This window comes from Rhizophagus irregularis, chromosome 1 (genome assembly GCF_026210795.1).
Source record: "Rhizophagus irregularis chromosome 1, complete sequence".
Taxonomy (NCBI): Eukaryota; Fungi; Glomeromycota; class Glomeromycetes; order Glomerales; family Glomeraceae; genus Rhizophagus; species Rhizophagus irregularis.
The window spans coordinates 311,205-324,844 of NC_089429.1; the positions used below are offsets into that span (position 1 = coordinate 311,205).

Below are 13,640 nucleotides of genomic sequence, written 5' to 3' on the forward strand. Positions count from 1 at the left end.
TAGTATAAATATAAATATTTATGTTAAAAAGTATAATTTTATATCAAAAAAATTAATTAACTTTAATATTGTATTAATTAAATAAACTAAAATAAGTACTTTTTAACTAATATTATAATATAAAAAGATTATCTATTATCTTATTAAATAAAATATCTAAACTTGAAAATTTTTAAAAAAGTTATTTTATATTATTTATAGAATAATAATCTGACAAAAACTTTATTTTTTAGAAGTTTATTATAATTTTATATTAATATTATTAATTTATATAAATTTAAACTGTAAATTTATTATATATTCTAATATTTTATAAATTTTATACAAATTTTTATATAAAACTGCAATATAATTATTAAATTTATAAATAAATAATTATATTATTACTTAGTAATAAAAAAATTTACATATATTATATAATTATTAAAGTAGTAATTTGAAAAAAAACTTTCTTGTATTTATAAAGAAAAAAAATATTACCAAAAAGAAAATAATAATAAAAATTTATAATATATATGATTAAAGGTAGGTTTCAATAAAAATGTCAATCTGGTTATCTAGTTAAATTACATGATTTATATTAGTAAAATTTATTTATATTTTTTGTGAAATGGTATTGCTAAAAAGAAAATGATTTGCATACTATATGTAATCAAATAAATAATAGATTAAATGGATAATTAGATCTTATTTCTATATATATAATAATTACATATATATATATATATAAAGATCAATCAAAAGAATCAAGCATATAATTGAAAAATTTTTGAATCCTATTAGAAGAAAACGTATTACAGTGGGACATATTGCATATCTTATTAATCATGTTCTTATCCCAAGAGTGGTATATGTGGCCTAATTAATGACATTATCAGAAAATGAATGGAATCTTTTGTTTACTCCACATCAGGAAATTTGTTTAGGCATAATTTAGTGTAATATTTCGAAGGTGGTGTAAAATTTCGAAATATTACACTAAAAACGTAATATTACAAAAGTTTACGCTCTTAAATTTGAATAATTATAGTAATTTAAGAATATCTCGCTATCTACTGATCCAATCAAGACGATCTATAGCTCATTGGAATCAGCTCATCAAGACGAATCGAATGGTAGTAAAATCTTATCTTTACGTTCGATAGATGATTTTCTATTAATTTAAAACTTTACTGCATACTATAGAGCGTTCTATCAACTGTAGAAATGCGATTTTACTACCATTCGATCCGTCTTGATGAGCTGATTCCAATGAGCTATAGATCGTCTTGATTGGATCAGTAGATAGCGAGATATTCTTAAATTACTATAATTATTCAAATTTAAGAGCGTAAACTTTTGTAATATTACGTTTTTAGTGTAATATTTCGAAATTTTACACCACCTTCGAAATATTACACTAAATTATGCCTAAACAAATTTCCTGATGTAGTTAGTATATTATATGAAATTATAAACAATATATTATTATTAGTCAAATTTTTTTACTAATTACTTAGATATTTATCAGTTGATAGTAAAATAAAACCATTTTACAGTTCTAATAATTCATCTACTATCAGTATAAAATAATAATTGATTTAATACAATTTTACATAATATAACTTTAACAACAGATCTAATATTAGTATATTTTTTTTTAAACCTTATTTTATTACAGAGTAAATTGTAAATAATTCCACATATTTCAAATAAGATAGATATACTTTATATCATCTTACTGATCATTTATTGATCATATAATAACAATTTATTATCAAAAATGATGAATTTCTTTATAGGATAGTAATATAGAGTATTTTTTTTAAGTGATCTTCATATAGTAAAATATTTAAAAAAAATTTTGTAATACTAATTTTAGTATAATATAAGCTTTTGTAATATTTAATATATAAAAAAAGACTTATATAATTAAAAAGCTATAATTTTAACTTTATATTTTTTGACTTAAAATATTCTTTTTATTTAAAATTTTTAGTTTGAAACTTTTATATAAAGTTTTAAAACTTTTGCAAATGTTTATTTATTTCTGGTAAATGTAAAATAAAGAATATTGTTGGTTTTCATTTTATTGGTTTAATTTTGAGTCAATAATAGCCAAAACAGAACTAGGACCCTAAGCTATATATATAGAGGTAAGGTGCAGCTAAAAAAAAATTACTATTAGCTCTATGCATTTTTTCAGGGCCGGAATTATGATAATGCCAGTCAGCGTCTAAAAAAGGAAATAAAATTCAGGCGGAATTATCTATAAAAGAAAAGATTTACATGATTATTTTAGTCAATTCTACACAAACCCTTACCCTACATTTTTATGTATAGCTCAGGGTTCTAGAACCTTACTTACTTATAATAAAAGTTATCATAAAAAATTATCCCTTTTTTTAGAAAGTTTTGAATAAGCATATAATGTGTTGAATAACACTATGTGTTGCTTAACACTTTTTGGTGTTAAGCAATTATATATACTACTTAAATTATTTTAGAATGCCATAATTATAATTTGAAATGCTGTAATTTATTTAGTTTATATGTAATTTACTATAGGCAATTTCTATTTGTAGGCGGGGTGTTTTGAGCACAGGTCGTATGATTATTGCCATTTTGACTAATAGTATAAACTTCAAAATTAGTAGATAAATGGATTTTTGCCTGCTCTATAAGTTTATCTAAGGAATCAAAGGTGCTTTTGAATGTCAGTTTTGACTTTACCTATAAATAATTGATTTTGCCGATCGCTCTTGAAAAAATTTAGGAAATGATCGGCAAAGACAGTTTTTTATATATTAGTCAAAAACGGCATTCAAAACCCCTTTCGATGCCTTAAGTAAACTTGCAGAGCAGTTAAAAATACATATATTGCATAAAAAAGTAAAAGGGTGTGACATTGGTGTCATTATATTTCACATGACCCGTGTTCAAACACCCCGCGTAAACTTTTGAAATTTTCTTTACTATATATACCACCCAAATTATTTTGGGCTGCCATAATTATAAGTAAAATCCTAAATTCAATTATGACATTTCAAATTATTTTGGCACTTTACATAGTAAATTATATATAAACTGAATGAATTATGGCATTCCAAATTATAATTATGGCATCCCAAAATAATTTGGATAGCATGTATATAATTTAGGCCGCACCAATTCAATGTTTCGTTTAACATAACCCCCCCCCCCTGTTTTTGGATTTTTTATGTAAAAAAAATACATGTAATTTAGGCCAGAATTAGACAAATCTTTAAGTTTTAGCCGGAATTATCATCCAAAATTTTTGCTCACTCTTTTGGTCAAAATTTTGGCTAAAATTAATGGTAATTCTGGCCATGTATTTTATTTTATGTATTATTTTTTGTTTCCCCCCCCCCCTAGATTGGGACCCCTATGTTATGTTAAACAAAGAATTGGCTTGGAGCGGCCTTACTATGTAAAATACTAAAATAATTTGGGATACCGTAATTGAATTTGGAATTTTACTTATAATTATGGCAATCCAAAATAATTTGGGCAACATGTATATGAATAATAAACCTTTTGACTTTTGTTAATTGATGCCATTTGAAAATATGTAAAACAATACAAATTTAAGCATAAAGCAACACATACAGTATAGTAAAATGATACTATTTAATAACATATAATACAATATATTTTAAGTATAAAAAAATGCATAAATTAATATAATTTTTAATTATTGTATTATTATTTTATATTATTACTATTTTTTTTTTTTTTTAAAAAAACTTTATTATAGATGCGATCGTGTCTTATTATAATCACGCTTACTTACATATATAAACTTACAAATATAAGATAAACAAATACATATAAGAATTAAGCATTATGAAACAGAAAGCACTTTTCATAAAGAACAAGTCGATCTGTCACCTAAACGATCACATCATTGTTAAAAACTATGATGCAACCTCAAATTCAAAGGTGACTGTCATGATTTACCTAAAAATTTGCCCAATGACCACCTCGATGAAATGCCAAATCATTCCATTTATTCCAATTACTTTCTAACATATTACAGTCAACATCTTTGGCACCCACATCAGTGCATTTTTTACTATGTGACTTAGCTTTTTTATCTTTACCGCTAATATGGCATCGCTAAGGTTGCTTGTCTAAACCTCTTCAAAATCCTACGATTAGTTTCGTCAAAATTTTACTATAGATTTATTATAGTTTCGGCAGAGTTTCGGCAGTTTCGGCATTTATAATAAGTTTCGGCAGTTTCGCCTTTCTCCAAAGTTTCGCCAGTTTTTTAATATAACTTCAATATAGTTTCAGCAGAATTTCGCTTTTCGGCGAAACGCCATCTTGCCTAAACCCCTAGGTTTCGGCAAGCAACCTTAGGCATCGCTTTTCTTCCTTTATCTACACATTATTAATAACATGCATGTATAATTCTTTCTTTATTAATAAAAGCTGTATGTACATACTATCGAATACAGAATGATGAATAAACGAAAAGAAAAATTTCTAAATAATTCGTTAAAACTACTAAAAGAAGTTTATATATTTTTCTTTCAAACATAGTTTGCCATATATAAATATAATCAAATATAGAATGGTGTAAACACTATAACAAAATTCAATAGATAAATTATCTATATATTTTTCTTTCTAACTAAATAGTTCTATGTAAATATTATCAAATAGGGAATGTTATTTTATATTATTACTATAACTAATATAGGGTGTTCAGGATAAAGCGATCACACTTTTTTCGCATTTTTTGCCATTTTTTTCACATTTTTGGTGTGACCACATTTTTTGGCAAAATTTCACATTTTTCACACTTTCTGCAGTAAATTAGATTTGATTGGCTGTAGATCTTATAAATCGATCTATTTTTTTTTCGTACAATATAATCAACTTTTTACAAAGATGGTTAGCGCTCATGTACATTTATCTCAAAGTTCCATATATCGAGAAAATTATATTCTTCAAGGCAGTATATTGTGGTGTCGATTTTGTAATATAAAAGTTGACCATAAAATAAAATCCATTATCGATAAACATCTTCAAACTTTAAAACATGAAAATAATAAAAAAAATGCAAATAATTCTAATCATTTAATTCAAAGAACCATACCTTCATTAACTGGAAATACTTTGAATGAAAAAGAAAAAATTAATATTGAAGTTGTTGAAGCATTCACTTTTACAGATATTCCATTAGAAAAGATTGAAAAACTCAAACCATTTTTGATGAAATATTGTAAAAATGGTATGTAATTTTTTAATTTATGTAATATTTTAATTTAATAATTAATTAATGAATTAATTATATTTTTAGGAGGGTTAATTACTAGAGCAAATCAGCTTCGTGAGAAATATCTTCCATTATCATATGAAATAGAACTTCAGAACTTAAAGAATAGTATTATTGATAAGATTATTTGTATAACAATTGACGAAACAACAGATCATTGTGGTCGTCATGCTGTTAATCTTTTATTTAGTTTTGATAATCAAACTAAATTGGCCGGGACTGAATTTTTATCTATTGTAAATGCTTCATCTATTTCCCAATTTGTCATGGATACACTTCATTTTTACAAAATTCCTTACAAAAATATTATTTTTTTTATATCTGATAATGCTTCTTATATGAAATTGGCATATTCACATTTATCTCCTTTTTTACCAAGAATGAAACATAATTGCTTAGCACATATTCTTAATTTGATTGGGTTAAACATGGGTTGATTTTAAAAAATTTGAATTAGTTAATAGATTGGTTGCGAATTTTAAAACAATATTTGTTTATAATTCACAAAGAAAAATTGTTAAGGAACATTATCAGCGAAATAATATCAATCTCCTACTTTAGCACCATTACCAGTAAAGACACGATGGAATTCATGATTCTCATTTTTACATTGGATTAAACCTTTATATCCTTATGTTATTACATTTATTAATGCAAAATATTCTATTAATCATGATTCAAAAGCTATTCAATACCTTAATACTTTTTGTCAACACCAAAATCATATTTTATATATTAGAATTTTTATTTGTTTTATTACATATAATTGTGGCAGGTAAGAGAAAATTATCAAAGTAATTATACAATTGATAATGTTACTAATCATTTATTGAATTTAATTAGATTGGTTAATGATTTGGAATTCTTTAAAATACGAAATAAAGCAATAGCTTTATTTGTTTATTCAAGAATAGTTGGCCTTCAAGCTTTTCTTTCATCAGGAAGAAGCACTCCTCCAATTTCAAATGAATTAAATCAAATATTAGCTGAAGCAAATTGTAATGAGGAATCATTTGCCATGATATTTTCTCAGGCTTTTTCTTTGGCATATGAAAAATGCGAAAAACACTTATCTCATCATCTAGCTTTATCATTATTTAGAGCAAAACAATGCTTTGATCCAAGATTTATTCAATCTAATATAGCACATCATAATATGACAGATTATGGAATTATTGAAGTACTTCATTCTCCTACTGATAATTTAATTCAAGAATGGGCTATTTATTGTGGGCTTAATGAATCAGTTGAGGAATTAATAGATTTAGATGTATATTGGCGAGGTAAAACACATTTATTACTAGAACTTAGTGCTTTAGCTTTAGTATATATTTGGTTACCAGTATCTGGGGTAGATGTTAAACGTAGTTTTTCTAGCTATAAAAGCATTTTATCAGATAAAAGGATTGCACTTAAAGAAGAAAGTATTCAGATGCTCAATTTTCTTTATTTTAATTTAGGTGGTAATGTTAATTATGATTTATTAGATAGCGAATAATTAAATTTACTGTATATGTTAATAAATAAAATAAATAAAATAATAAAATTTGCGCTATTATAATATTATTAACTCCGGCCAAAATTACACTAAATCTGGCCAGAATTAAAATCACACCAAATCACACTTTTTGTCTAAATCACACCATACTTTTTGGGTCATCGTACCATGAAATCCTGGATATCCTAAACTAATATAAATTTTATATAAAATTAATAAAATAAAATAAAAAATTTATTTAATAAAATTTCATATAAAGAGTTATTCAAAAATTTATAAAATAAAAATGAATTATTAATAAATGTTTTATTATATATGTTTTATTATATATATTGAATTCTCTTTAGTCGTATCATCTCAAAGAGAATTTCTATAAAAAATAATCAAAAAAAAACATTAATAAATATTTCCTGAAAAAAAATTAAAAAAAGGTAAGTTTTCTAATGAACAAAACTTACCAATTCAAGTTTTTGGCCAATTCAAAACTTCTGAAAAGAAAAAAAAAATGTCAGTAAATATTATTTCCTAATTTAAAAAATAAAAAAAATGGAAATTTCATGATAAAATATATAAAACTTACTATTTTTCCAATATTTTAAATTTCAGAAGTTGGCTGCTTACAAAAAAGAAAGGAAATATTAGTAAATATATTTTAAAAAAAAGTTAAAAAAAAATAAAGTTTCACAATAGATGTTGTAAAACTCATCATTATATCTGAAGTTTGATATCTACAAAAAGAAAAAAAAAAGAAATGTTAGTATTGTTTTTTTAACAATAAAAAATTAAAGTTTCACAACAGATGATTTTAAAGTTTTATCTTTAAAATTCCATTTAGAAAATGTTTAGGAATCTGCAGATCTAAAAAAAAAAAAATGAAACATTAGTCACATTTAGTTAAAATAAATTAAAGAAAAATTATTTTAAAAATTTCATTTACCTTCAAAATTCTATCTATTAATTATTTAAGAAGCTGCAGACTTAAAAAAAATAAAAAATTAAAACATTAGATATGTTTTATTAAAAACAAACAATTAAAAAAATTTTGAAGTTTACCTTCAAAAGTCTGTTTCATATAAGAATGGATCTGCAAATAATTTTCAAATTCTGCAATATTGCAGATTTTGGAGTTGAATTGCGGTTAGTAGCCCGCAATTCTTGCTGACCATAACTGTCAGTTTCATACATTTATAAAAACGCTGGAACTATAGGTTCCGGCATTTCCTTTTAATTTTTTACGCTTTTTTTTTTTTAAAAACCACGCAAGAACTATGGGTTCTGGTATTTTCTTTGATTTTTTTTTACATAAAAATACTAATACTATAGGTTCTGGCATTTTCTTTTGATTTTTTTTACATAAAAATGCCAGAATTATGGTTCCAGCGTTTTTTTGATTTTTTTTATATAAAAATGCCGGAACTATAGTTTCAGCGTTTTTTTTTGATTTTTTTTTACATAAAAACGCCAGAACTATGGTTCCAGCGTTTTCATTTGATTTTTTTTACATAAAAACGCCAGAACTATAGTTTTGGCATTTTTTTAATTTTTTTTTATGTAAAAACGCTGGAACTATAGGTTCTGGCATTTTTTTAATTATTTTTTATATAAAAATGCCAGGATAATAGGTTCTAGCATTTTTTTTTAATTTTTTTTTATATAACAATGCCAGAACTATAAATCTCGATGTTTTTATAAATTTTTTATATAAAAATGCTGGAACTATAAATTCCAACATTTTTTTTAGACTTTTTTTTATTAAAAATGCCAGAACTATTAGTTCTGGCATTTCAATTTTTATTTTTTTATATAAAAATGCCAGAACTATTGATTTCGGCATTTTTTTTTAATTTTTATAAAAATGCTGGAACTATTATTTCTGGCATTTTTTTTATTTTTTTATTAAAATTGCCGGAACTATTAGTTCTGGCATTTTTTTTTGCGGTTATAATAAGAGAAAATACTGTTTCTGGTAGTTTTTCCAATTACCGATCTATCTTTTTCTAAAAAAATAAAATCATTTTTTTTTCAAATTTTATTAATGAAAAATGATTTTTTTTTTATGATTAATAATAAGAGAAATATATTTTTTAGTAGTTAAATAAAAAAAATTATACTTCATTAAAAAAAAATTAGTTTTTTTTGCAAACATTCTGCAAATCTGAAACTATTTCGCAATCCTGCAAATATTCCGCAATTGAATTTGAATTGTGATACTTTGGATATTTGCGGATTTGCAGAATATTTGTAGGATTGCAGATCTGCAGATCTGCAGATTTTAGATTTAAAAATCCGCAATGAGGACCCCGGATATCTCCAAAACAGGTCATAAGTCACACTTTCGGCAGATTGGCCCATTTTTCAGGGGTTCAAAAAATCGTTTTTTGTAAATATCTCGGCATCCAGTGGTCCAATTTTGATGAACTTTTTTTTAAATTGTAGAGCTAAATGAGGGCTACAAAATAAAAAAATGTTCATTAAAATTGAATTACTGGATGCTGAGATATTTACAAAAAACGATTTTTTGAGCTTTTAGCAAAAAGGGTGTTTTTGGCCAAAAGTCCATTATGACCTTTATATTAGATATCCAGGGTCCTCTGCAATGTTTTGCAATACCGTAAATTGCAATTATTCTGCAATTACATATTTGTAGCACCATCCTTAGTTTCATATACACATTTTTTGTGAACTTCTAAATAGGTTTACAATTATCTAAAAGTATTATGCATGCATTATCTACAGAAATACTTTTAACAAATCTTGATTTAAATTGTTTATTGTTAAATGATATACATTCCAATTCTCAAGCCAATACTCTGATTCTACAAAAAGAATAAAGAAGATGTTAACAAACATCTCTTAATAAAAAATTGATTTTAAGTTTTAAAAAGAAAGTGAAACTCTTTAAAACTTACCATATCTACTACCATATTTAAGATCTAAAGTCAAATATTATAAAAAAAAATTATAGGAAATATTAATAATGTTTTCTAAAAAAAACTAATTAGAAAAATTTTTTTTAAAAAATTTTTAAAATAAATGTCTTAAAATTTACCTTTTATTTTCCAAATCAAATATGTTAAGTCTTAAAAAAAAATTATAAGAAGCATTAATTTCCTAAAAAAAAAATAAAATAATATTTTTTTAAATATTTCAAAATATAGCATCACTTTAAAACTTACCATTTTTAATATTCTGGAATGAAAATAAGCTAAAAGATCTAAAAAAAAAAGGGAAATGTTAAAAACATTTTTTTATAAAAAAATAAAAATTTTTTTTAAAAGTTTGAAGTAAAATACTTCAAAATTTACCTTTTACATTTTTTTGAAAGATCTATAAAAAATATAAAGAAAATGTTAAAATCGTTTTTTTATAAAAAAAAAATTTTTGTTTCAAAGTAAAATACTTTAAAATTTATCTTTTGCATTTCCCATTTTCCAAAAAAAAGCCTATAGTTGGGGACACAACAAATCATCAAGTTGTTTCAAATTGAGATTTTAAAAAATCACGTGATATACATAATACTAATTTGCGATTAGTTAAAAATCAAACTATATCGGGAAATGTTTTACTTTATTAATCATCAATATTTTCAAAAATAAAATCTGGAACAAATTTTTCACTGCTTTTTTCTTTTTTTAGCTATTTTTTGACAGTGTTGTGTTTGTCTCTTTAGTCGTATCATGGGAAAAAATTTTATGATCTGCATTACCTCTCAGCCAGTCATAGTTCTGGCCTAAATTATAGAATTTTGTCAAATTCTGGCCAGAATTAGATGTTTCAAATCCTACCGTTTATTAAGAAAATACCAAACTTTATAGGCTAATAACTTTTGATCTAGATCACCAATCAGGATAATCTCAACTAAACATGGGGCCCGAAACCTCTATGAGGATTTCTGAAAGTTTCGGGTTTCAGAATATACGAATTGAAACTTCATCTGAAACCCTAAACTATTTCCAAAACCCGAAATGAAACCCGAAACCTGAAACTAGTTTCGGTTATCCCAAAACTAATCCCGATACTCCGAAACTAATTCCGATTTCCGAAACTAATTCCGATTTCCGAAACTCTTTTTTATAAATTGATTGGATCAATTGGATCATCAATTCGTCATTGTAGCTAAAAAAAGAGATTGATCATATTTGATAATCTTTTTTTTATAAGAATCAAGTCTTAAAAAAATGACGGATTGTACACCTTCAAATTCAAAAAAAAATAAGATTGCAATCTATGGCGGACGCCCAAAAAAGCCTATATGGAGATTTTTTGAACAAGGAGAGGAGATAGATAAAGGGCATTATATTGCAATATGTTTGGCTTGTAGGCAGACTTTCCGACCTGGAAAGACAACAGCTATGGAAAAACATATAATTAGTAATTGTTTAAAAGTAGACCATTCAATTTGTGAGGCCGTCATATATATGGTAGAAGCACGTGAACGTGAAATCTCTTCTGGTGCTAATATTAAACGCCAAAATAATGATCAAACTATTTTGGAAGATTTTTATGAAAGTTCAGATTTAAGTAAGGAACGAAAAGAAGATATTGATACAGCACTTATTAAGGCATTTGTATGTTGTGGTTTACCGTGGCATCTAGTTGAGCATCCATTTATCATTGAATTATTTAAGCAACTTAGATCAAATTATAGTCTACCAGATAGGAAGACACTTGCTGATACTATGTTAACACAGGAAATCCTACGCGTTAATGTAAAGCTATATAGGTTGCTTGAAGAAGAGAGTAATTTAACACTAGGCAAGTATATTTATGCAAAAGTTATACAAAACTTAAAAATTTTAATATTAGAAATTTTTTTTTGAACTTTAATTAAGCCTTGGATGGCTGGACAAGCCCATCAGGGAAATCTCTCTGGAATTTTATTATTCATCTTGGCAATGGACGGGATATTCTTTGGAAAATTAGAGATTTTTCGGATGAAAGTCATACTGCTGAGTTTCTTGCTCAACAAATACAGTTAATTATTGAAGAAATTGGCATCCAAAAATTTGCGGGTATTGTAACAGATGCTGGATCAAATGTTCATTCTGCACGAAATTTAATTTCTGGAAAATTTCCACATATTCTTAACATTCGATGCATAGCGCATTCATTGAATCTTATTACAAAAGATTTGATTAAACACACATTTGCAAAAAAAATTATTCAATGGTATTCAGTTATTGTGACATATTTTAAAAAGTCACATAGGCCTAAAGAACTATTAGAATTAAAAATTTTAGAAAAACAAATTGATGGGGGAGGATTAAAAACATATTTGGATACAAGATGGACAACTGTTTATGAAATGTTAAATTCAATTTCACGACTGGAATTGTGTCTCAAAGAAGTTGCACAACTTTTACTATTTGATTTTTTATTTTATAATAAACAAATTACATTGTTATTAATTTTAATTTTTTTTTTTATTAAATATTCTTATAGGTTATTAATGAAAACTCTACTATTATTACAAGTGAGGCAGTCAAAACTATTATTAATCGGAAACGTGGGTTTTTTAATGATGTCTATGATTTATCAAATGTTATGAAGCCTATTAGAGATGCTATTCTTAGTCTTGAAAGCAGTAATTCAACGCTAGCAGATTGCTATTTTTCTTTGGCGTGTCTTGGTCAATCAATTAACAAAATTTCTGAAAATGAAAATGTTAACTTTCGTCAGCATGCAATAAAATCTTTTAATGAACGTTTTAAAATGTATGATTTTGATGAATATCTCTTATCATATTATATTCACCCTGGTTATAGAGGTAAAAAAATTAATATTTATTATTTTAATAATGATAATATAGATAGAAAATTAACAATTTTCATAATTAATAAATAGGTTCTGGTGTGAAAGCATGCCAATATCAAAGAATTCAAAGTGCAGCTGCACGTATTTGGCAACAAATGTTAAAGATTTCTAACATTGCTGCTTACCTCAAAAAATTTAATTACACCAAAAAACAATCAGCAGAAATTCTTTTGGCGTAAATTGGTGAATTCTACTTACAATCAGTACCATATAATACACCATATAATTCACAGGTAAATATACCACTTAGCTGATGGAAGATGTGTACACCTGTTCCGCCTTATTTACAACTGCTCGCAATCAAATTATTCTCAATTATTCCACATGCAGCTAGTTGTGAGAGGGTTTGGTCGATTTGTGGATGGGTGGTTGGAAAAAGGAGAACGCGATTATTAACTGATAATTTAGAAGCTATAGCAAAAATCATCAGCAAGTTTTAAACAGGCGTATAAAGTGTTGAAAAATGCCATGTGTTGCTCAACGCCAAAAAACGTAGGGAAACGAAACGAACCCTTTGTCAATCAACGCTACTTAAAAACGTTTAAAACCGCATAAAACAACACCAATTTAAATGTAAAGCTACACGTAGTAAAACAACAATAGTTTAAAAACGCGTATACAATGTATAAAAACGCGTATATTGATATTAAAAATGCGTCAAGCAATGGTTTTTTAGTCATCGTACAATAGTTAACATTGTAGTATTAATTTATAAACATATATTTTATTGCAGTGTTCGGAAATGACCTGGTCATTTGACCATTTTTCGGATTAGGAGTCATTTGGTCAAATGACACCCCATCATTTGGCATTTGGCATTTGAATTATTCGCGAAATGACAAATGCCAAATGATTGGGTATCATTTGACTGTCATTTGCGTCCTTTGTCATTTGGTCATTTGTCATTAAAATATTTAAAGATTATTGGACAATTTATAATCACGTGATGTACAAAAAAGGAAGGACGTAATCAAAATAATCACAAACAGAAAAAATTTCACCGAATTATTTATTTTTTACTGTAATCTGAAAATAATAAAT

General features: G+C 25.5%; 2 protein-coding genes across 2 annotated transcripts; both read left to right on the top strand.

The window, feature by feature from the left end:
• Positions 1-10,963: 10,963 nt before the first annotated feature.
• OCT59_000043 (uncharacterized protein) lies at positions 10,964-11,445 on the top strand (the record flags this gene model as incomplete). Its single annotated transcript, XM_025312169.2, has 2 exons — positions 10,964-11,353; positions 11,434-11,445. 2 exons carry the CDS (start codon positions 10,964-10,966, stop codon positions 11,443-11,445), a joined length of 402 nt encoding a protein of 133 aa, XP_025164545.2.
• Positions 11,446-12,497: 1,052 nt separating this feature from the next.
• OCT59_000044 (uncharacterized protein) lies at positions 12,498-12,778 on the top strand (the record flags this gene model as incomplete). Its single annotated transcript, XM_066138560.1, has 2 exons — positions 12,498-12,552; positions 12,630-12,778. The coding sequence occupies 2 exons, from the start codon at positions 12,498-12,500 to the stop codon at positions 12,776-12,778; spliced, it is 204 nt and encodes a 67-aa protein (XP_065988043.1).
• Between the last annotated feature and the right edge of the window lie 862 nt (positions 12,779-13,640).